This window comes from Electrophorus electricus, chromosome 3 (assembly GCF_041902795.1).
Source record: "Electrophorus electricus isolate QZ-2024a chromosome 3, ASM4190279v1, whole genome shotgun sequence".
Taxonomy (NCBI): domain Eukaryota; kingdom Metazoa; phylum Chordata; class Actinopteri; order Gymnotiformes; family Gymnotidae; genus Electrophorus; species Electrophorus electricus.
The window spans coordinates 31553005-31578011 of NC_137499.1; the positions used below are offsets into that span (position 1 = coordinate 31553005).

Consider the following 25007-nt stretch of genomic DNA (forward strand, 5'->3'; position numbering starts at 1 on the left):
CAGTGAACTGTAGGGAACTGACACACTGAGAATGTGTGTGTGAGTTTGGGTGTGTGTGTCTGGGTGTGTGTGTATAAAAGAATGTAAGGGTATAGGTCATGTCTCAGTGTCTGCACTGTCTGTACAGACTCTTTCTCTGTAGTGATTTCTTATTGGTTATGATAACCGAGGTCACGCTGTTTAAGTATGTGTGTGCTCTGCTGGTTTTGGTCGCTATAATTCTGACAACAAAATTTGTGGACTTGCCCTAATAAATGTGGGTCACATTGAGATTACACTGCACAATGTCTCACAAATGGCAAAAAAAACTCCTTAATCAATTAATGTGTAAAAGGACAATTTTAAGCAGGTAGAGCAAGACCCTTTCTAACACACCCGAAGTCTTTTTTAAATGTAGTAACTGAGTTAGCCATTTACTGCAGCATTGAGAAGTACACTCAGATAATCCAGAATGCTACCATAAAAGAAACAAATATGAGCTAGTGTCAGGAGAGCCACCCTGATCTCCAGACAGCTCTCGCTCACCTGGTGGGTCTTTCCCACTGTGTGCTGCGCGTGATGTGGTTTAGGTACTGGATGCGACCAGACGCTGTTCTCCTTTCCTCCCAGCTGCAGAGCATGCAAGCATGGATGCACGCACAGACAGACAGACAGACAGACAGACACAGTTCTTAAGAGCCTACTACAGTCACTTTGCAGTGAAAATACAGTTTTATTTTAGAGTGGACCATATAACCTCTTGGCACCAGGAACTCACCCATCCGGTAGGTCATTGTCGAACAGACGACTGCAGTCTACCACCGGTCCCCCAGTGCCAATTCTATCTCTGGACTGTAGACTCACTGCGCACATACATAGCCAGATGGAGACATATCAGGCAAAGAACATTTAGCACTCATCTAGATGTTTAAAACAGGAGTGAAACAGCTTGGCAACCTTCAGCATGAAGCTGTTTGGGCTAAGCATGGCAATGTTTGGGGTGGTCTGTACTGCTCCTTTCATGAAAACATGTAAGAGAGATGTGTTGCAGACCCATCAGCAGTGGTGGGAGGCATTAACCCTCAATGGGCTCTCACAAAGTGCCACGAAGTATCCATCATCAAACTATGTCTGAATGGGTTTAGGAATGCAGAGGGTAACATTTCTAGGAATGTTGACTTTACAGATGAGCATCGCTCCTGTAATTAGACAACATTCCCAACACTGACATAACAGGAAACGACGCGCAAGTGGCTTCGCACGAGAGCATGGGCTCTCTGATTCAGAGGCTTGTTCATAGCAGAGGAGGGTGGGGAGGTGGGGGTCTTTCATGCTGCTGCACTCCAGGTCTTGTGAGCCATTTACAGGGTGTACTCCATGCCTTCCCTCTTAAACTGAACCAAGGAGAACCAGACAGAACCACATGCTGTGTCACACTGGCATCCTAAGATGCAATTGCTATGGGCCTCAGCATTTCATGAAAGGGTCAGCTTAATATTGATGTGCTGTGTTTCTTATCTTTAGGAGATTTTGAGCATCATCAGGCATGAAAAATATATATATTTTTAAATCTCAATTAAATTCCTCCAAAATGGTGATGAACAGAGTTGGGCAGCTACTGAGTAATGAAGTGTGTGGAATATGAAACCTGGGTACATAAACATTCATGTACAAGTGAGAGCTCCTGTAATGCGTTGTGCGTCAGATGAATGTGTGAGTTTTAACAGTCATTGTAGAGAGGCTTTGGTGCTCCCCTGGGGCCCTCCTGACTCACAGGATGAAAGTCAGATGTGACAGGTTGAGTGGGAAGACAGGAATTCTGGGGGAAATTGCCCCTTCCGATGACAGGAAGGAGGAGGGCGGGTCAAATACAAGTCAATTTCTTCTAGCCATTCATGTTCGTATGTAAATGGAATAAGGCAGAACCGTAAATGAAGCTTTCGGATCTGCTGCAGTCACGTCGAAAGCTGCCAAAGGTCTCAAGCCAGGACAGAAGGAGGATTGCAAGAAAGAGAGTGAGGAAATGGCAGACATACTGACCTACTATTTGGCCCCTCACTGTGTCGCTGTCATTGGGCCCCAACTTGTTGAGATCCAATCTTTGATCTGTCAGTCAGAGGGGGGGAGAGAAACATAAATGATCACTTTTTGGTAAAGAAAAAATTCTCACAACACTTATAATTTCTGTTCCATTTTAATTTCATATTCAGATTATCAGTTGTGATATTTGTAAGTCTCTAAACACTCAACCCTGTCCAAACTCGATGAAAACTATCAAAAGTTGATGATAAAAGACGAGAGAAAAAGACAAGTGTAGGTCTCCCCCTGCCTACACGGCCCTGCCACCATGCAACCGTTTCTGCAGCTGGCACCTCAGTGAGGCACTCAGGCCCTGCAGCATAAAACAGACAAGCAGCTCTACTACGGCCCAATACAAACACCTACAAGGTCACACACACGCACACGCACGCACGCAAGCACACACACACACACACACGCGCACACGTGTCGCTGCAGTGCGCACAAAGCCTGCTTTATCCTTTGCAGACTGAAGAAGTAGAGATGCTAAGTCCCTCTGTTTCTACATTTCACCATGGGAAGAGCAGGACAGGAATAACAAGTAGGGTTTCTTACTATGAAACACACACACACACACACACACACACACACACACACACAGACATGCTGAATGACAGCTAAGTCAGGATGTATCGCTAGACTAAACAGGGATGGGTCAAATTGCAAGTCTACACACAAACACACACACGCACGCACACACACAAACACAACTATAACCACAGGGAGACAACGACTAAACAGCTTCAAATGAAAGAATGATAAACCCACATCAAAAAGACCACAACATAAAAAGGAAAAAGACAGACAGGAGAGAGAAACAGTTTTAAAGAGAGAAACATAAGATAAACAGATTAAACAGATAAGGGTAAGGAGAAAGAGATGATGAGACACCAGAGGGACAGACAGCTAGACCAAGACAGCGAGGGAGAAAGGCAGACAGACATCAGGAAACTGGGCAGAAAGGAATCCCTCCCAGCCATGGGAGAGGCTGGTGGTTTCCTGTACGCTGTCAGGAAATCAGCCATGTTGTTTTTAAATTTCTCCTGACCAAAACACAGGCCCAGAGCAGTGGCAGACAGCGTGCGACAGGCACCTTGGCCCCAGCAGAGCCTGGTTCTGCTTCACTAGCTAACAAATGAACCCCAGTGTTCCCAAGGCTTCAGGTCTGAAACTGGGATGATTGTGCTAGACACCGTCTCCCTGACAAACAGTGTTATTTACATCCAAACATAGGTAATGCTGCTCCGGATTTCAACATGCATGTTATTGCCTGTATGTTCTTTCAGAACGGAAGCTGTGCAGAGACACCACTAAGCTGCACCATTAAGATGTGCATATGCATGTGTGCACTCAGAGCACAGTGTGCACACTCAGTTCTTGCCTCCCAAACATTTTTCTAATAGGACCAAAAAGCACACACAAACACACGCAAACACACTCAAACACACTTACAACCAGTGTCTTTGAGACGGTTGATGGAGTTGGAAAGGAGCCGTACGCAGCCCAGAAAGCCAGCACCCTGCTTCTTGTGAATCTTCTTATGGTTCCACACACTGATCGTGATGGAGTCCAGCTTCCCAATGTATCTGCACAGAGACAACACACACAGTGGTAAATCTCAGAAACTAACACGTCAGTTCCATAATATTACACAGAAGCAGACTTGGTTAGGACTGCTCGACTCCTGCACTGCGAGGGTGGTAATCTGCTGGTATTACAGCACTCTCTATGCCATGACGAAAGGAAAAACTGGGACACCACAGGCCTCAATGCACAACAGCCTTGGCCAGAGACCCCCAAGCATGTCTGAAATGTCACAAGCTCTCAGGCTGCCAAAGTGAAAGAATCCTCTGTTGGAGAAGAGAGAGGTAAGAGGAGGAGGGACAGAGAGGGGGGAGATGAAAGGAGGCGAGTGGTGGGAGACTAAACTAAGAGAGAGATGGAGCAGTCTCAGACATTCGGCTGAAGCCCAGGTGGGATGGAGGCAGCCACGGAAACCCAAACAAGCAAGAAGAAGAAGAAGGGTTCCTGCTCCAGAGCTGGCAAACATTTATCACATTCTCTGAACCAGAGAATTTAATAAAGCTGTGAGTTCAGGAACTGCTCTGATCCAAATTATGTGGAACTTGTGCATGCGCCAAACTGCTTATTTTCAGACAATACATCTGCTTTTAATAGACTGCTGACCAGACATCGGGCCGAAATCCGACCAAGGCATAAAAGGCACTGATAACCTGTTTGATCACTTTACCATCTGAGCTGGGAGGGGCCTAAAGAACTCTAACATGCTTGAATGCAAACATTTAACATAACAAAGCAGGTCATGTTTCCCAGTGAGCACTAACATCCTGAAGTTGACAGATGGGCTTTAGCATAGGCAAATATACCCAACAACCAGCTGCAGGAATCACAAGCAGGTGTGTAGAGAAGCCAGAAAGCTTGAAGGTTGACACTTTTCAGACACTGACCTGGCTCCAGTGAGCAGGTACTGGTCAGTGAGAGCTAAGCTGAGCAATAGCTGCTGTGTTAAGACAAGGACAAAAATGCACAAGAGCTTGGAACAGGATGGGAGGGCTAGCTGCATCTCAGAGACACAGAGTCCACATGTGGCCCCTGGTTAGAGTCTGCATCTAGAAATCTTTACCCTATATACAGCTTTAACAATGATATTGTTTTTAATGTCCACTATTTGTTTTATAATTCCCAGTGGTCTATTAAACATAGAGAAAGAAACTGGAGCAAACAGAAATTCACCAGTGTTCCTTCTTCTAACCACTCAAACCAGATGAGCACTAGCACAGGCCATGATTATCCACAGACAGCAGATTGAGCACGTGCCAGGTCTACCTCCATCTCTAGCTCATGTGCTTTTGTTTTTAGTGCAAATGCTCTCAGCGCTGCAAGGATGAGCTTGGGCATGTGGTTGCACCACGCATAGCCCACTGAAGGGCGACCAGCGAGTGAGCCAGACCTCTGCCCTTCCAGCTGTCGGCAGGAGCGAGAGTACATGGTAACAGTTTTCCACCCTTACTCGCAACACATTAGGCTCCATCCCGAGGGGTGGGGATCCCATCACCCCAGCAACCAGACAACAGTGCTTCCTCTGGTTGTCAGCCTCACGTGTGGGGAAACTTATTCTTGCCCTAATTCTTAACCTAACACACACACACACACACACGCACTTTCTCTTTTAGGACTCTTGGGAAAATGACATTGAGAGGCTGGTCTGGAGGAAGGTCAGTATTTTTAGTCAAAACCTCAGCTCTCCATCAACACAAAGAGAGAGATGTGTTCTAGGTTGGGCCCTTTAAAACTCTTTTGAAGACCCATGAGCAGATTTGAGTGCTATGGGATATATCTTATTTAATCTACTGTGTACTGTCAAAGGTAACCTGTTTGGTTAATATATAACCTAGTAGCCTATATATGGCAAGGCTAGTGACAATTTTGATGCATTAATTGCAGGCATGTTAAACGCTGGTGAAGAACTACAATGGAAAAAGCTCACAGTGGAAAAGCTATGAGAGAATGTAAAGCAGCTACCCAAACAAATAGTTAAGAAAGTTACAGGAAATCAGAATGCATGCCATTCACAAGTAGCTTGACTAAAAGAAAAACAGAGCAGCAGAAGACATTTGAAAACTGGCATGTAAAAGACCTGCATTGGAAAAAAAATAATGAATCTTCTTCAATGACACCACTGCCCTACACTCATTAGTAATGTGTCTGGTCTCCAGTAAAGCTGTGTGAGAGCTCAAGAGGCTGCGTGCTGTGCTGGTGAGTGTGTGTTTGGGTGAGAATGTGAAGGAAAAGTGTGTGGTTGGTGAGAATGTAAAAAAGAGAAGATATGTGTGTTTGCATGGTGTGTGTGTGTGTATGTGTGTGATGCAAAGGGCACACATGGTAGCATGAGTTGAGCACTTACAGGTCATAGTGTTGGTTCCATTTGGGGTCGAGGGTGTTTCTCACAGTGTCTGTGGAGTGGCACTGCCCTGAACCATCCACTACCACTTTAGCAAAGGGGTCAGGAAGGCCTGCCACAGGGATTACAATACATTACAATACATTACACATGTTACACACACACAAACACACACACTTTGGCTAAAAAACACTGCAGACAGTGCTATTATAAGACAGGTGAGCAGTACTTGGCATCTGGGTGACTGACCCTAACAACCTGTTACTTCCACCAAAACAACTCCAAACAACTGCAAACACCACCCTCAGCCCTGAAACTGCTGCATCCCTGCTCTTTCCCTCAACTTCCTGACTGCTCTCCCCAGACTTGTCCCTCTCTCTCTGGGGTTATCTGATCATCATAAATGTACTGCATTGTGTGGTGGAGAGACTACAGATGACACAGAGACATATTACGCTTTTCTTTGTGCATGTGTGTGTGTATTACTCGTAGTCAGGGGTGCTTTATCTCCTTATACTGACCCACATTTCTAGCATCTCATGAGGGAAAATACTTATCTCACTCGGCACACTTCAAACAGACAGGACGACTCTAAAATGCTGAGCTGATTTACATAGACTTCCCAAAATAGAGTGCTCTGCCTCTCACTTTCTCTCACTCTCACTTATCACTCTAGCTCTCTGGGATACTTACGAAAGAAGTCTTTCTTTGCCAGATTCTTCGCACATAGCACTGCAAAGAAAACAGAAGGCCATTTAATTCCATTGCTTACTCAAGATGAAAGGTTTTTTTTTTAAACAAACACATCAAAAGCCAGTTAGAAATAAAACATTGCTAACAAACATTCTGCAGACTCAACCCAGCACTCGGTCCGTAATGGTCCACGTGCATGTTTATTGCAGCTCAAGTGATTAAGGCAGTATTGTATTGGGGGGATGGCTACCTAAGCTGGCCAATGAGCTGTATTTTTAGGCCACAGCGGGCTGAAATGGGTCAGAAGATGCTGAGTCTGGCACTCTTGTTGAGCTCAGTTTTAGCAGGCGCACTTTAGAAATGCATGACTGGCTACAGGGAGATGGAGAGCGGCTGGCTTATGCTACATCTGGCCCCACCTAGGCCCCGCAGTTCCACACCTAAAGGGTTTGCAAACCAGACGAATTGCCATCTGAAAGCACTAAGGGGCAGTGAAATGCAGTACTTCAAATGAACAATATGGAGGGCTGTGCTAAACAGAACATGCAACGTTCTGCTCTCAGAATAGGCCAGGCTTTTAGGCAGTTATTTTGAGCTTACAAAGGGCTCTTTACCTGAGAACCACTTGCTGTCTGATCACAACCAAAACCAATGAATAGATTCTGCAGCAGTGGGGCGGCTGAGTGAGACGAGGGCACTTTCGGTATAAAATCATTTAGCCATGCCTCTAGCTCCTTAGTGCACATGGGTCAAAAGCTCCAGTACTTCGCCACACAGGGTTCTGTCCTTTGCGTGCTCACCAGGAGTTCACCATGCACACAGCATTCAACAGCCACTTCAGGGAGATGGGCAGGCAAGAACCAAAAGACAGACAGAAGAATGAAAAAAGATGTCTGGTTGTCCGGATGGAGATGCAGAAAAAACAAACAAACAAACAAACAGAATGAAGGCACAGTGCCAAAGGGTGATGTCAAGAGTGAGCAGAGGAAAGGTGCTTGTCAGAAACACTGCCTTTGAGCTATTCAAGCTGAACCAAAACAGAGCAGCCTGCCAGTTCTAAGAAATTGGAGACAGTAAAGAATAACAGATCGGAATGTGTGTGTGCACTCATGCGCATGAAGGGTAAAGGACCTGCATAACACACCCAGCCAGGTGAGTAGCAGACTTTACATAGCTAACCCAAACATACAAAGGCACGCTCATACAGAAGAACCAAATACTCCCTCACGCATTCTGTCTGCTTCACATTGAGGCCTGTTCTTTTACAGGCAGTCAAGCTATGTGGTGAGGAAAGAGCTTGTACAGTACAGTGGCCCTCATGAGTGACGGCATGGGGAAAGGTAATGGAAACAGACTCGTCCACCACCACACATGCACATCCATACACACACAAACAACCTGCACCCACTACCATGCATCCACCTCACCTATATGTAAACAACCTACGCCCACTACCACGCATCCATCTCCACCTTTACACAAAGAACCTACCATGCACACCTATGCCTATACACATGCCTATGCCCACATGTTTGATCATTCTCAGCTTATCCACTTCCCCACCTGCACTGTGTTGTCTGCGGGTTTGGAGCCATTGCAGTGCAAAGCAAAGAGAGGGAAAGCATGTCAGGATCCTCTGGGGGGAGAGAGGGAGGGAGGATGTATGGAGAAGTGTACATGCTTGCTCCACAGACCAGGAAGAATTTCTCTGCACAAACATCCCTGGGAATGTGTACGGTTCCACTGAAACCCACCTCATCACTCAAACATCTGGAATGCATCTCTTTCTTGCTCGCACTTTGTGAATGCCAGTCACGCCACACATACAGCCCCTGCGATGGGGCTTCAGCACCTTGCCCTGGAGTTTGCATTTGCCATTAATTATTCACAGCTTGTGTGTACCAGGGGGGCTGGTTAGTGGGCCTTTAGCTTTCCTATAACCCTCCATCTTTTACCTCTCTGCCCGCTGAACAGGAAACACCAGACAACCTCAAGGCAGCAGGGAAGAGGGCTGGGGGGGGGGGGACTGGTGGTGAAATAAAAATGGCGATGTATTGGATCAGCACACTGACAGAGCCTCAGGAGCTGGCTTTCTAGACTGACCAAAGACCCATCACACTGCTAAATTAATAGGCCTAATGGCTGTGGAAACGGGGGAATTCTGTGACATTATTACAAAAGTGCATATGCATGATGCAATCTGCATAACATTATTTGATGACCATTCCCTTTAATTAATTGTTAGCAAAATCAGCATTACTGATGAAGCTCTTGAATGTTGCATCCACCAAATAACAATCATGGCTATGAAATGCTAGAAGTAGCAGAGCTGTTAGTTAAACCATTTTAACTTTGATTGCTGACAAAGCTAAATCTAACAATATATTTATGTAGCTCCTTTTTGTCATTGGGTTGGAAACTGGACAGATGATTCAAGTAGGTTTCTGGCTACTACCAAGACCCAGTAAACACCATTATTAATGGAAATGGTGTGAAAAAGGTAAGCTTCTTTTGTCCTTGTAACTTACAATGAAACTACATTTCTCTCAAGAATAATTTTAATGTAGCTGAGCTACAATATTTGTAGAGTAACTTGTAGTTTAGCAAAGTCCATTTTAATGTAGCTTCACCATCTGTGACAACAAATTCAAGTTTTTGTTTTTTACCAAACACTAGGTTATTTAACATTTAGAGCTCTGCCAAATTAAGAGTGATTCCTGTGCATGGGCTTCAGCTCATCAATTGTACATAGGTAACTGTAATTCTCACATCACATACTGAATTCCCAAAGCATGTGTCTCCCAGTTTGTTCTACAGTACAACTGGACACTACACACCCACTAAGCAGGCAATGCTCACAGACCATCTGACATTTCCGTATGTACCAAGACAGTGGTCCAGCGACTTGCTCATTGGCTTTGGATGTGAATGTTGATTGGTTTAGAGCAGATTAAGGGCCCATCCAAAAGGTTCTGCCCATCCATTCTTCTTAATAAAGGTATTAGAAAGTCTAAAGTAAGGCTGTGTGATATGACACAGTGACTATATGTATATAGTGTGGCACTAGAAAAACATCTACTGTTTAATATTTTCCTAATTTATTTTGTTATATGCACTACAGCAAAGGTCTTAGGCAACCATTAGATTTGTTGTTTTAGCAATGGTATAATGACTATATATAATTATTTTTCAGTCTGTTCATTAGAATACAAGAAATATGTATGTAGTATTAAAAAAATAAAATTAAAAAATTAATAAATAGATATTTTTTTAAAAATCCGAAAAACCAAATTCTATAAACTATAAGTATTTAGTATGACTCCCCTTACGCTTGAGCAATAGCAGGAACCTGCCTCTCTTGAACATAGATAATTATATCAGAACAGTCTCCCCAAAAGAGTTCTAGATGTGCTTAGCACCAAAGAAGGTCGCCATGTGGAGGCCATTTTGTTCTGAAAATTGTGGGGGTTTTTGTTTGTTTGTTGTTTTTTGTTTTTTTTACATTTTGTATACACATTTCCTGGATTTTCTGTTTGTTTGTTTGTTTGTTTATACACACACACACACACACACACACACACACACACACACACACACACACACACACACATACATACATAGAGAGAGAACAATACTGTTCTACTGTTGGGTATGTTTGGCTTTTACATTTTTGACCATATTCAGATTATTTAGGACTATATTTATTTGCAACTAAAAACCATTTTCTCTTGTTTTTATATTTTATACGTTACCATTTTAGATTTTCTTATATGTGTAATTTAAATTTAGCACAAAAGTTCTAAATAAAAGAAAAGAATTAATCATATCTGAGTAAGTACCTTTTATTTATCAAGTATATAATTCAATGCAATAAGAAATAGGTCTTTCTATGTGGTCGTTTTATAAACAAATTATTCCTTGAATTACAGTAAATGTGCTATGTTGTGATAAATATCATTATCTGGATATGAAATGACACACTGGGATATGAGATTTTGGTCATATCACACAGCACAAGTCTAAAGATGTAAAAAAAAGTCTAAAGATTTGTTTGTTCCAGCAAAACTGGAGCAAAACTCTCATCACACAGGCCCCAAGGGTTTCACTCTAGCCTCCCACAAGACTAGAAAGGTTGTGAGAAATGCAGATTTCAGTTTGGTGGGTATGCGTACGTGCTGTACAGTCCAAAATGTTTGTTTTATGTTACTTTTTGCCCCCATGGGCTAAATTAAGACATGGAGGCTGAAAGCAGCCAAGTCAGATAGAATGAATATGAATGTGTTTGTGTATGTGTGTGTGAGAGAGACATTTGACGCCAGGAAGGGAAGTGGTCAGGGGCGAGAGCCAGTCTCCCAATTGGCTTCCCCTCAGACAACCGCGAGCCACAGAGATGACGAGGACCTTACACTGGACAGAGCTTGGTGTGTGTAGGGGAACATTCAAGAGTGAGAACGGTCTATGTCATTAATGGTGTCCCTTTGCTATGACTTTTCCATTTATCAGCTTCAGTAATATTATACTGACTGCAAGCCTGGTAGGTTCCCTGGGAAGTGCCTAGCCTACCACACTGGCAATGAGAGGTCCTACTTACAAGAGGAAAAAGGCTATTTCAAAAGGAAGCTTGTTATTTCCTTTCAATGACTCATCAGCCACTCAGGCGAGACATGAAATGTGACGGGCCCATACCAGGGAGGAGCGCCGTCAGTCTGGTGTTTTCCCGCCGGTGTTCAGTGTCGAGCGAGACTTCCCAGCAAACCTGTGGCTGGGAAGAGTCCCCACCCGCCTTGCACTGAGCCACTCCCTGCAGACATCCTCACACTGTCTCATTGCAGCAAAGAGAAGGAGGGAGCGAGAGACTGGAGGGAGGTGTGAAGTCGTGGGGTGGCGGAGTGGCGGTAAAATCCACAGATAAGGGAATGCAAGCCAAAAAATGCTGGGGAGGGGAAAAACAGTGGCTCACATGTATGCAAAAGTGCACAAATATTTTACTGTAGTGCATCTTTGGTCATTTTTTTCACGGGCATTAAATTATCTAGGGCAGCATCAGCACTCCATATGTGTGTTCTGTCTGTAATGCCACATTTGCTTTCATCCTGGCTGTGCTTTCTGTGGCTTTCATCAAAACTTGGCCAATGTTTTTAATAAGGAAATACCCTTCTTATGCAATCTACATGTCTGGTTAAACAAGATTAGGCTAATATTCTTGTTCACTGGCAAAGACAGTTATCCTGGATTAAAGACACAGTGGCTATTCCAACATGTGGCTAATGGCAAAAAGAGGGTAAAATATACATTATAAAGTTATATGAAGCATGTGAGAATAATTATATGGTTTGGGCTAAGTGGTGTGACCAACCAGTGAACTGCTTCAGAAATGTCTTGAACAGCAAAGGATACTGAGTCAAACTGGATTTGGAATTAAGCAAGACAATTGCGGGTTTAGGTAGGATGATCAAATATTTGGGCAATGAAAAGGAAGTTTTCAAGAGTCAACAGTATTTTAATTAGCCAGTGACTCCCTGACACAACACCACACAGACACACAGCTTATTTTTATACAGCTCACAAACTTCTAGAAACTTCTAGTGACTCCAACACATACATAAATCAAGGCACAACAAAAACAGGTAATAAGTTGCTGAAATTTTCCAGTGGAAAAAAAAAAGATTTCACCATAGCAAATGTTTGTCAATATAAGACTTAGAGTGAGAAGCAAAAATAATTTAGTAGAGTCCAACCTCAGCTGCTCTGTGACCAGCATGAATTCACCTGCAAACTCCTCATCCTTACATATCCCATGCAGTTATGCGCAAATGATAAGACTACACAACACCTCCCAACACAGAGCATAATTAAAACGCATTAGATACATTATTGGCACACGAAACCCATTAGGCAAAGGGCCTGGTTTTTCAGTTCCTTGATCCAACGCTACATTTCTGTGTAGCAGATAAAGCAAGTTTAACTGTGACAAAAGCACATCAGTTGTCACTCTTAAAGTCGTCACTCTTAAAGCGACGTGCTTTGATGGACAGTGATTTTGATGGCAGGAGCCTTCCATGACAAAAAGAAATATGACAGCTTAAATCAGAGGGGCTGCATCGTAAAATTCAGTTTTACTGGCTGGGGTCTGAGCAACTCTGGACAAAGCGTCAAACAATTCTTCATATGCACATGGTGGTAACTAATTTGGCAAACCCAGATGGAGTGGCCTAAACTATGCAGTGTTATTTAGCAGTGACCCAAACCTAAAACACCTGAGCATTGACCCAAACCTAACACACAACGTTAGTAGAGCTTTATTACTTGCACACCATTACTTTTTCTGATCTACATTACCCCAAATCCAGCCAAACAAGAGGGCAAGCACTTCAAGCAGAATATAAAAATGTATAGTTTGTGTTCACTCGCACAATAGATGTATACATATATATACACAAACATGATTGCAACTATGTAACCCAGTGCAACTAAGTCAAGCAGAAGGGCAGGGTCGTCATAGCAACGGCAGGCTCAAGTCACACGGCTGGTGGGAGAAGAGAGAGGCTTCTGTGTGTGCCGGCATGTTTCGCATTCAGTGCCTGATCCCGGCTGGGCTGAAGGAACTCACTGACAGGACACACTCAGTTCAACAGAGCACTGGGAAAGCCAACAACGTGAAAGGAGGGACGGCGGACAGGGAACATAAAAGATGGACCTTTTTGGTCAACAAGAAAGAGGCAAACTAAACCTGACCAAAAACAATTATTTGGTCATTTTGGTAGCCCAAATAATTGATTTTCCAGTAAACCTTTTAAAATTAATACACAGAGCTGTAATGGTCACTTAACTCTATTTACATTTGTAGTAAATAGTCTTGAAGCTTTAGTTAAAAATAAATAATAAAATATAGGACATGCAATTTAAGTACTACTTTCACAAAAACAGATATTTGAGATATTTTTAAATTAGACTACATATTCATTTGGCAGTATTTATTTTGAGCTATTAGTGTTTTATTTCTACCTTTTTCTATCAATAATAGAGCCAAAAAATTAACATTTCACTAAACACAAGCTAACTCCTACACTAGCATATCCCACTTCACATCCATACTATACAGTAGTATAGTACAGCCCTAGGCACTGTGCATGAATTAAGTTCCTTAGTGGCTTACTGCCTTGAATACTGATCTGCTTTCCTGGTTTGAAGGATTTAATACCAGAAAGTAACTGATCCATGCCAGGTGCCTTGTGCAATGTTCTGCTTTGCCACTGCAGCAATGATGTGCATCAAGCCAGCTTCATTCAAGGGCTGAATGAGTGTAAAAGAATAAGGTAGCAAGGCACTGGTGAAGGCTAGTTGATATGGGGATTACAAGAGCAAAACAACAAATATGCTGTAGGAAAGTTAAAACTTCATACAAAAGCATATGCTACACCCCCCCACCCCCCGCCCCCATCATCTTCAAGAAACGAGTTGTACTATTACACTACTGTGTATGTGATTATTACAGTTCTGTGTCTGTGACCTCATATATGTCTTCTCCTGATTAATCAACTATACCGGAACATACATTTTACTTATTTTTTTGCAGTATTGTGTATTAAAGGCACAATTTTTTTTTAAATAAAGTACTGAAAGATCCTTTCAAAAACAGACTGGACAAACATTCAACCTCCTCTTATATTGCTTATGTCTGGCATAGAACAGTCACCATGGACCCTAAGAGATTAAATTTCTACTATTGAGACCAGAAAGGTCCTCTATAAGCATTCTCTCTCTCTGTAGTGTTAGTGGTTAGCTATCTACTTCATGCAGTGCAATATATGCAAAGATGTGGAGATGTGAGGGAGCAGAGTGGGGTAAATCAAAACTTTCCCAGCTCATTAAAACTTCATACAGTCATAACCGAGTCTGCGATGTTTCAAGTTTCAAGTTTGGTTTATTTGTCCCATACATAGTCATACACAGTATAACTCGCAGTGAAATGGTTTGAGAGTGTTCTGTCCAAACTGAGGGAAAAAAAAAAAACAGGGTGCATAGAGAAATATATATTCTATATATATACAAAATATATTAACAATGTATGTACAATATATGTATATTATGTTTATATACACAATGTACAATGTATATATGGATATGTATATATGTATGCACACAATGTACAGTTCCATCTTACAATTATGGAAGCCTATTCAACCACCCCCCTGCCCCCCTATGAGATGTTAGACTTTTGTGTCTGACATTCAGTAGCCTCTACTGCCAGTTCAAGCCCCAACATGTCTAACAAGGTAAAATATTCGCTAACAAGGACAGATATTTTTTTCTTAGCTTAAACCTGCTATCTAACACTACACAACTATTTTAATACAACATCAGACCCTGGGAGGGAGAGGATTTAATGTTCACCCATGTGCTCTCCTAGCTGTTCATAAAACAAAAGTCACTGTTAAATTTGACTTGATCATGATACTGTTGAAATGGACTATTAAAATTCTGATTAGGCAATTCACCGGTGTCAGACTGTCAAATCCAGGCCCTCCGAACAGAATGAGTTGTCTCAGTGCAATGCAGAACCCCCAGCCCCAACCATCAGGTCCAGCTCTGCTGGCCTCTGGCCATGTTTTGACTCCAGCTCTAGGGCCACATGCTCTCATTTGCAGTGTTGTTCTTCTAAAAACAAAAAGGCTCTCTCCTCCACCCTTGCCGCCCTACTGCCTTCTTAAAACAGCAAAGAAGGGAATGGAGGGGGAGAAGAAAGAGAGACAGAGTTACTACAGCCCCAGGTCTAATCTCAGGTTTGTTTCCTCTTCCAGTATACCCAGATTGCTCTCCTTCTTAAAAGCCTTTTCCTCCCACTCTCTTGGTCACTCATTAGCCTGGGCTGTTGACTCTATGTCCCGCCTGTCCGAGGTCACATGTGACTCATGACATGCTCTTATCTAAAGCGGGACACCGTGGTGGTAGAGAGGAACAGGGGCTAAGTGACAAGCTAGGAGCACAGAGACTAAAAGGACATATAAGATAAATATATAAGATTCTGAAGGAATTAGCTAAATGCTGCCCTGAGCAAAGCTTAAATAGAGGTCATTCATTTCCATTTGGCTTCCATCTTCTGGTTATTTACTGTTATGATATCAAAGTGTAGATTGTTCTGCTTCTCTTGTTGGGACAATATTTGGTAAACTTGGTTCAATATTTGGAGGTAGGGTTCTGAGTTTGATTAACATGTTCCTCCTACACTCTAACATCCATAAATTCTTGTCCATTACTTCTTGTATATGGTTTGTGGTGTCAGTGAATCAAGGCTTATCTATTAGCAACTTCAGTATAGTGAATGATTACACAAAGATTGTCAAAATAATATGTACCCAGGGGTATAGAGTGTAAACCTATGAGTCTGATAAGTTTGACAGAGTGGACAAAAAAATTATCTTGCAAGGAACTTCTAATTGGAGCAGGCAGTGAGGTGGATCTGAACCTGGCTTTTTAGGTCAACCTTCATCCAGTGATCAGTGGGGCACATGCTGTAACTCTCTCCCTCCAACAAATTGCAAGGGGAAGTCCCAAGACACTGGCTATTGGAAAGATATGGCAAATAATGATGGAGACTGCCCTCAACAAAATACACAGTTGAAGAAGCTTCCCATTATAAACCTCCACAAATAAAGAGATTAGCTAGAGGAAGTGATCTCACAAGGACCTCAAAGGCAGTTGAAGTCAAAGGTCAATCAAGCATTCAAAAGACAAGGGTTTCTAAGAAATATTTCTATTGTTGTTGTTCCACAGTTGCAGCTACTATGCAAAGAAAGAGATGTCATGCCAGATTAAAATCAAATAAAGAACCTTATATGGTTAGGTAACATTCCATGCTGGCTAGTCTGTACACACTGAAACTACTGCTTTATCAGAAGTGGAAAGAGTTGCCACAATCTGATAGCCTGAGTAAAACACAATGAGCAATCTAGCAGCGACTTCACAAAAGACCCAACCCGATCTGTAACTCCATCCATCAAAAATGTGAAAAACATTTATGAAGCCTTACATCACTTTCTTCCCACCACTTTTTTTTTTTTAGTTCTCAGACCTCATCAAAAAAAATCACCTTAGATAGCATTAAGTTTTTTTCTCCAGTTTCTCGGTTGAGCATCCTTTTTCATTCACTTATGTTTCACAGCTCCCAAATGGTCAGTTCTTCCTAAAAAACAAACCAAATGCATAAGATACGATGACAATGTTGTGTTACTTAAGTGTGCAAACAGCTTCTGATTCACCAGTTTCTGATTCCCTCTGGTTAAAAGTTAGACTTTAGGTAAAAGAATCTGGTCACAGACCACACTTAAAGAACAAGGCACTGAAGGGATTTCAGAGCACAGTTTGGCTCTTTGGACCAATATGATGTAATGGAGTAGAGCTGTAGAGGAATGGGAGTTCACTAATCTCTTTAGCAGAGACAGGAGGTTTGGTGAGCTTACTGATGTTAATAGCAAAAGATATTCCTTGCTCTGAAGAGGACAAATTCCCAGTTTACATTTCTGATCAAACCATCACTTGCCAGTCTTTTTATCAAACTATGCAGCAGAACAGAATGTACTCTAATTTTATGAAGCCATTTTGGGTTGTAAAAGTCACTTTTTTGTGTGTTGTTTTTTTTTTTTTTTAGCTTTTCAGTACTATTGCTGCATAAAATACTTCAATCTGGTTGAAAGGATTTTTAAGTATTCATGTAAAAAAAGAAACTTACTTAACAGACATTTGGCATATTTATCAATATTGCACATACCGCACTATGTTGCTGTTGCTATAAGGATGGTTAATGATCACAGCAAACAAACTCCAGCTGGCAATCCAATAAGCCTGACTGTCAAAAATTGAAAGTGACCAGTATGGATAATAAGCTTTACAGAGTAAACACTGAACACTGGTAGACAGTATTGTGTCTACTCCAATCAACACTACCACGAAGGCCAAACAACTGACAACTGGAGGGACAGAGAACGGTCAAAAACAAGGTCGCATTACACCAGCTTATGTAGAACAGGAATACATCCATTCCTCTTCTTAGGAACCCACCAAATTTATTGCCTTATTATCACATACTGCTCCAAGATTGCACAGATGGTGACAGCACATGCCAAATGGCAAAATGAACAGCCAACATTACCTAAGAACTGCACCGATACATTTTCCAGTTTCTGGAGGGTTATGTCTTAGCTTAGGTGAATATGTGCATTATATTAGGTGAAGGATAGAAGAATGTTTCTTCAGTGCCGGATAAGCACCATGATTTCATAATACATTTCTACCCAATTCTTACTGCGCTGGCAGGTACAGAAGGATGAAGCCAAACCCTCAGCCAGGCACACAGATCAGGAGCTTAACCTTTGCAGAAAATCAACAGTACCTCCACTGCCACTGGACAGATCATCCCTGGACATCGCTGGACTGTAAATAAACTGTTTAACCAAAACCCCAAATACATATTGCTAATATTGCTAAAGTTGCAGAATAGCCCCAAAATAAATTAAGCTCAGTATGGGTGGGCTACATCTTGTTCTGGCAGTGATCTGACCAAAAGAAAACTGTATCTTTTGTGTAAGGGCAGTGGCCAGGTACTTCAAATTTACTGAAATGAAGATAAAATTATGTTTATATAGGACCTGGATAAAGATGAGAAACAAGAGCCTCATCAGGTTAAGGTTAATTTTAAGCATTGATCATGTCATACCTCTCAGTGTGTGTCCACTGAGGTTCATGGGACAGTCGGAATATTGGGCAGTCTCTCCTGATCCAATGGTGGTGTACTGTTGTGGGGCCTGGACCATAACGTCCTTGCTCCTCATACAACAGTATCCTGGTCCCCTGGGGCTCGTGTTTTCAGCTACTTAGTCCACTAAGTTTAAACAAAGTGTTATTAGTTCTATATAATTAGGCTAAGTTTGAAAGGAAAAGCTTCTATAAGAGATTCCTCATCAGGTAAGAGTAGATTAATTAATGAATGATTAATGAAACACCTTTGGGTTTCTGTCACTAAGATCAAACCAAACCTTTGTTCAACTGCTATGGTCTATATTAAAATGACCAACACAGCCAAAATGTAACCATTCTGAACACTAAAAAAAAGTAATATGATTTTCAAACTATTTTTTAAAACTTTTATTCATCATTTCTACAATTTGTACTAAAAGCATACACTCCCATTTCATGCACACGGTCACAGGCAAGTCTCTAGAGGATAAGCAGAGAATACTGGAGGCCTGCACCATCACGACATCTTTCTAAGAGAAAGACGCCTGCTCTGGTAGTGCCAGACTAAACAACACAGGCCTAAGCAAGCATGGATCACTACCTGGGTGTTTTTGCACCTGCCACAGGTAAACACGGATCCTACCGGAGACCACCGGCATGTGTGTTTCTGTACTACCGAAGCTCATGTTTTGTCTATGTCTCAAATGTCCACCATGAGAAAGAGAAGTACTGAGGCCAGAGGGCTGGGAGTGTATGTCTGGAACTAGCCTACACATACGCAACACAATTCCTTTTCATGAGAAGACCTGCTTTGCATGCAGAAATGCTTGACTGTTATTGCATGCTGCTAAACAGAATACATTTGTTGTTAATTTAATGGGTGACTGCAAAGGTAACTAACTTTCTATGCACTGGGGAATGAAATTCCTGCACAGAAATCCAGCTGATTCTCCACTGAATGTCTTCTCATGTCCCATACAGACCGCATATAATAAAAAAGTTCTATACGGACACAAGAAGTCTTTGATGCTGACGTCTTGTAACTGTGAGGCTCGATCATAACTGAAAAGAAATTAAAAGGTCTTTAATATAACCCCCAATATGACAAACCCAGAGAGAGAAATAAAAGGTCATCAACAGCAAAACATCTTTAAGCAGTGTTGTACATCTTTGTCCTGCTTTGCTGACTGAGAGTATAGACAACCAAAGAACAAAGAAACACTGGTAAGCTGACAGGTGCAATAAGTTGGCACATTTAAATGAACTGAACTCCAAGAGCAACCTGAACAGAGTGACAGAGGAAGAGGAAAGTTCCAAGACAGAGATAAAAAGAAAGAGTATAACTTTCTTAGCAAAAAGGCAACAGCTAGCACTTTGAACACCTGGGGTTTACAATCGCAGATGTTGGCAACAAGCACTCCACCTCAGCATCTGCAGAACATTACTGAGAGCCTCAGACAAGACTCAAAAAGAACAAGGCCCTCAAGGTCTCCGTCCTGAAATTAGAGAATTAGACTGTGCTTGGGAAGTGTCTACAAATGTTATAGCTTTCAGGCAAACCTGTGGTGAAAGCCATACAGACTTGACACAGCTGGTAGTGGGCTGTGGGGTGGTTATGAAGTGCAGACCAGGATCCGATTTCCCCATGTCTGTTACAGTGCACATCTTTCTGCTAAAAAGAAAAACTGATCTAAAAAGAGGGGTGCTTTATACTGGCCCGAGCAGAGATGGACCAATGTCAAAACAAAAAAAGCTTTTGCAGTACATCCTGACAGATAAAAAAAAACAAAAAACAAAAACAAGAGTGATGTGATCCTTATTCACAGCATTCATCACTGAAAACTGAGGTACGGCATTTCCAACACAGAATGCTGTGTAAAAGATTAACATAGCCAGTAAACAATCTGGCCAGTGACAGTATTAAAAAAACAACCAAAACAGGTTTGGAATAGCCTATGGAAATACAAAAGGCTATGTGTCATATTTAGCCAAACAAATATTTTCAGTGAAACAAGCATTTACAGAGGTGCTCAGGACAGCGATAAAAGCTAACAATTTTCAAACTAATTTAACGGTTAAACAGGTACATGTATTTGAATATGTCATACCTCTGGTGTTATATGTAATACCTCTGGTATTTCTCAATTTAATGTTGTTCTGGTCCATGTGTTTTCATTATTAAGACTCAATTCACAAGGTTTTACATGGGTGCCCACAGTTTACAGAGGACTAATTTGTCTCTATCATAAGCTAATATAAGACAGATACACTGCAATTTAACCCAAGAAACTGAGTGAGAAAAATCTGCTGACAGCCAATAAAAGATAATCACCAGACAGGCTGAAAATAAAGGGTCAGCTTGCATTTGCATGGATTCTATATGAAAATGCAAAATGGAATATTCAGAATACATATATTTGTTTCTTCTGTACCTGGGGTTAAAAAAAAAAAAGCTCTTAAAGTGCTAACTTCATTTTTTGAGTGGATGTAAAGGCTACTATTTGTGCAAATGGAAATAAAATTCTAATTACATTTTATAACGAGTGTATTTCTTTTAACCAAAGGATATGCTTGACAGGCTGGATTTCTATTCGAATAGCTGTACCTCTACAGTTACATTTTTGAACGTCCACCAAACAACATAAATGAAGTAACAAATAGTGGTAGCTTAGTGGTTAAGGTACTTGACTGGTAATCAAAATGTGACCAGTTCAAGTGCCGCCACTGTTAAGCTCCTAGCCTTGAATTATGTTCAGTCATAATTGTAAGTTACTTTTCTACAAAGTGCATTTAAATATTTTGATAAAAATCATTCACCTTAGCTCACAAATTTTGCTGAGATGTCAGAATTAGATGCTTCTAAAATGTCTGATACTTGCCATGCACTCCTACTTTATCATTTTGAACAGTCTAGATGTGAGTAAAAAAAAAAAGAAAAGAAAGAAAAGATCCAGGCTGCTATGAGTCCTGCAATTGAGATGCAGGCCTTCGGGCTACTGATACAGCTGAATCTCCTTGTCAACTGCGCTGGCTCATCCTGCTCAAGTCCCCTCGTTCAGAAGGCCTCTGTGTGCATTCTGCCATCAGTTCCCTCTCTCTCTCTGCCTGTGGGAGCAGTAGCAGCAGCGATGGTTCTAAAGCACAACTGCCTCTGCCTTCACCCTTTCCACAGGGCAGCTGAACCAACAGGAAATCCAGTCCTAGTCCATTAATTGGTGGAACTGTAAGTGTACTCAGTCGGAAAAGAAAAACGTTTACAAATGACGTGTGATTACTGAACGTTTTTCCCCTTTACATGCCTTACTTTTGGTTTTGCTGCTGTTTAAAAAGAACAGAGATGTTGTTTGGTTAGATACAGTCTTGACATTTGGCAAGCAGTCAGCTTGACATGGTTAATAATTGTTTTTACTACACATACTGTGTGAACACCTACTTGACTGCAATTACTTTCATATTTAGTACCAAATTAAACAATTATTTGATATCCATTAAGGGAAATTCTAACTTTTCTACCTCCTGAAAAATGTTGTGCAAGTAATGTTACATGAACAAACCTCCTAAACTTCTACACTAATAAAGCAATAACATTGAGTACAAAGCTCTCAGGTTGAATACAATTTTTATCATTAAATTAAACTATTCAAAGTCTAACTCTAAATTACAGTAAATCGTCCTTTCAGACAAATGTAATAATAGTTTACAAGTCAAAGCAATTTATATGCCATGTATCAGAGACAGCACTTTGAGCTAAAAGAATTCATACCTCAACACAATACCCCACATATCCAAACAAAGAAAGAAAAACATTTTGCCTTCTAGAAACAACTATAAAGAATAAGACTGGCATGCACATATTTTTACTCAAAAACAAAGGGTATTTTCCTGATAAATTAGCTAGTCAAACTGAAAGTGAAAGTGGAGTCATCATAATGTGTTCCAGCTGGTCTGCAACACACCTTAAATGGCTATATAAGCACACTACATATTTAGTAGGCAGTATTATTTTTAGCATCTTATTATTTTCATGTAAGTGTTGGCAAGCAGAGCAAGATGATGCATTGCCTACATTAGAGCATTTGACACAGTCTGCTTATTCTGACATATGTAATTGAACATGTAAACATATTGCAACCCAATGATTCAGCAAAAAATAATTAAACAGCCAATGTCAAGCTCTCAACAATCTATGAAGACAAAAAGAGGGAAAATATTTACCATATTTAAATACATTTCTTCTCATCAAAGTATTTTAAAAAAATCCAAAGTGAACACTTTTACCATTTGCCACTGGATTATCTATATTGCATTCCAATATGGAAAGCCATCCAGTACTCCATCTGATGATTCCTATGCATGCTGGTACCATACCTGGCAAGAGCCCACCATACCTTGTTTTGGACACATGCCTACATTGTATTAGTGGAGTAGAGGAGTGAGTGTAAAGCACACTCAATCAGGCAGCAATCACTTCCATGGCCATGCTGACACCATTCTTTTAAAAGCAGTCAACACTAAGTAGACTCAGTCTCATGGGTTTGCTCTAGTTGCAAACAACAGTAAACCATCCAAATTATGACAATTCAAAAAGAGGTTTTTTTGTAAAGATAGGGGACAGTTCACACAATATAAACAAAAGAAGCATAAGCGAGACAGATTTTTATGGTGTAATGCTCTAGTGTGCTTTCATTATGTCAGCAAACACTTGCAAGTTGCAAATATTTGTCCCTCATCATTTTGCAGTTTGGTTTAAAAATATCTTTCTTTGAAGCAGAACAGAACAAAAGATGTCTCGTCATTGACATTTTCTTCGGAAAAGTCACAACGAAAGGATAAGCTCTGAAATGACAAAGCTGTAATTCATGGGAAAATTGCTTTGCATTGGGTTGATCTATAAACTTTCTCTGAGAAACACCTCATTCACAGGCAGATAGCATGATAACTTTGAACATTACGATTGAACCAAACTAAGGCATTCTCTGTTCACTAATTACAATACTAGATTTTTGGGGCTGCTCTAAACCAAGGGAAAAACCTGGAATTTGCCTCAGCATTGATCTTGGAGGTACATCAGACAAAGATGCTGTCATCTCCCTGTTCCAATCAAAATGTTATACTCATGCTCCTTTTACAGCTTCTGTTCAAATACAAACCACCCAAACTTATATGAGAGTAGAAAAGCAAGAAACCCTGATCATCTTTCTGCAGCAGCCCAAAGAAAACTCCCAGGTACCATGAAAAGCTGGGTATACAAGTTTTAAAGCAACTAGTTTAGCGAATCAGATGAAAAATAGTGCACACATTGTACAATTAACAAAGAGGCTGTACTTAATACAAATATTAAAATAGTGCGGAAATATAGTTAACAAAACGTTAGCTCTAACAGCAGACTTCAGATCTGTATTTTGCATGGTTTTAACTTGACATGGATTACAGAAACACGATAATTGTTGATCTGTTTTGGAAACAGCAATTTCACGTAATCGATTTGGGAAAGAATAAATTTAATACAAAAACAATCAATATGCGCTTTGTGAAATAAAAAAAAAACTTTTGTTCGAGTTTTGAGCAAAAAAAAAACCAAGCTAAACGCACTGGCAAATAATATAAATATACTAGCTAGCTACTTTGCTTTAGTACAGTTGAGATAAATTAACCAGTCGTGTCGTCAATTAGAAACCTGACTCTGGGCAGGGATTCCGTATTACCAAACTAGCTAGCTAGCTAGAACCTACTAGATAACAGTCAAATTGTTTAGTCAATACTCTAACAAGCAGATTCTGATTAAATCCATTTCCCGCCTATAAAATCTATGCAAAAGACGTAAATCAGAGAAGCCAATATTGACTGAGCATAAGCGCTGCATACTGATTATGATGGTCACCACACCAAGCTAGCTAGGTTAACGTTAGCGTTCATCTGCGGGTCTCCAGGTTAGCCAAGTTACTAACATTAGCTAGCTAACTAAAGTAGATAACTAGCAAACTTGCTATAGCTAATCAGCGCAATGTATTAGAAAACAACCACAAATAACTGTAGAGCCGCACACAAAACAAATGCATTGTAAGCGAACCACTACAACAGTTGCAGGTGATTCTTAGCTAACCAAGTTGCTAGCGTTAGCTATCTTATAAGGTGGTGGGAAGCTACATTCTTACCTGTTAAACGCAACTTAACGGGCCCGTTTCTCCTTCCCCCTTGATTAGACATCGCCTTTAACTTTCCAGCTTGATTAGACTTTCAAAATAAAACTCCCCTTTGGTTTTAAGGTTCCTTTCAACGTTGTGCTAGCTGGCCAGTTACTTTCACAGTGAACTGAGAATAATGGAGTCACGATATTGTGGCCCGGATGTGTATAGAACTGCCATATCCACACTGGCTAGCCTGCACGACGGAGCCTGCGTCTATGTAGAGGACTCCCAAGATAACTGCCCAAGTCCGACGTCTATAGCAAAATGAATCGGTTTACTCAACATTAATCCGTTCAACCATACGTGTTGCAAGTTAACTGAAACCGAACAACATCCGCTTTTTCCTTAGAGCAGAAACAAGCCTGTAGAAAGTTGGGCAGCTGCGGACCAACTGAGCACTCATGTAGTTCGTC

At 41.2% G+C, this 25007-nt stretch overlaps 1 protein-coding gene across 2 annotated transcripts in view; it reads right to left on the minus strand.

Annotated features, from left to right (window-relative positions):
- The window catches only part of smurf2 (SMAD specific E3 ubiquitin protein ligase 2), a 39602-nt gene extending 14596 nt beyond the window's left edge, over window positions 1-25006 (minus strand). For both annotated transcript variants that reach the window (XM_027006550.3, XM_027006549.3), the window contains exons 1-7: window positions 24562-25006; window positions 6674-6712; window positions 5984-6092; window positions 3511-3644; window positions 2020-2085; window positions 758-842; window positions 526-609 (exon numbers count right to left, since the gene is read on the minus strand). In XM_027006550.3, the coding sequence (XP_026862351.1) occupies window positions 526-609; window positions 758-842; window positions 2020-2085; window positions 3511-3644; window positions 5984-6092; window positions 6674-6712; window positions 24562-24613 (569 nt within the window). In that variant the 5' untranslated portion in view covers window positions 24614-25006. The remainder of the gene's footprint in view (window positions 1-525; window positions 610-757; window positions 843-2019; window positions 2086-3510; window positions 3645-5983; window positions 6093-6673; window positions 6713-24561) is intronic.
- Window position 25007: the final 1 nt, after the last annotated feature.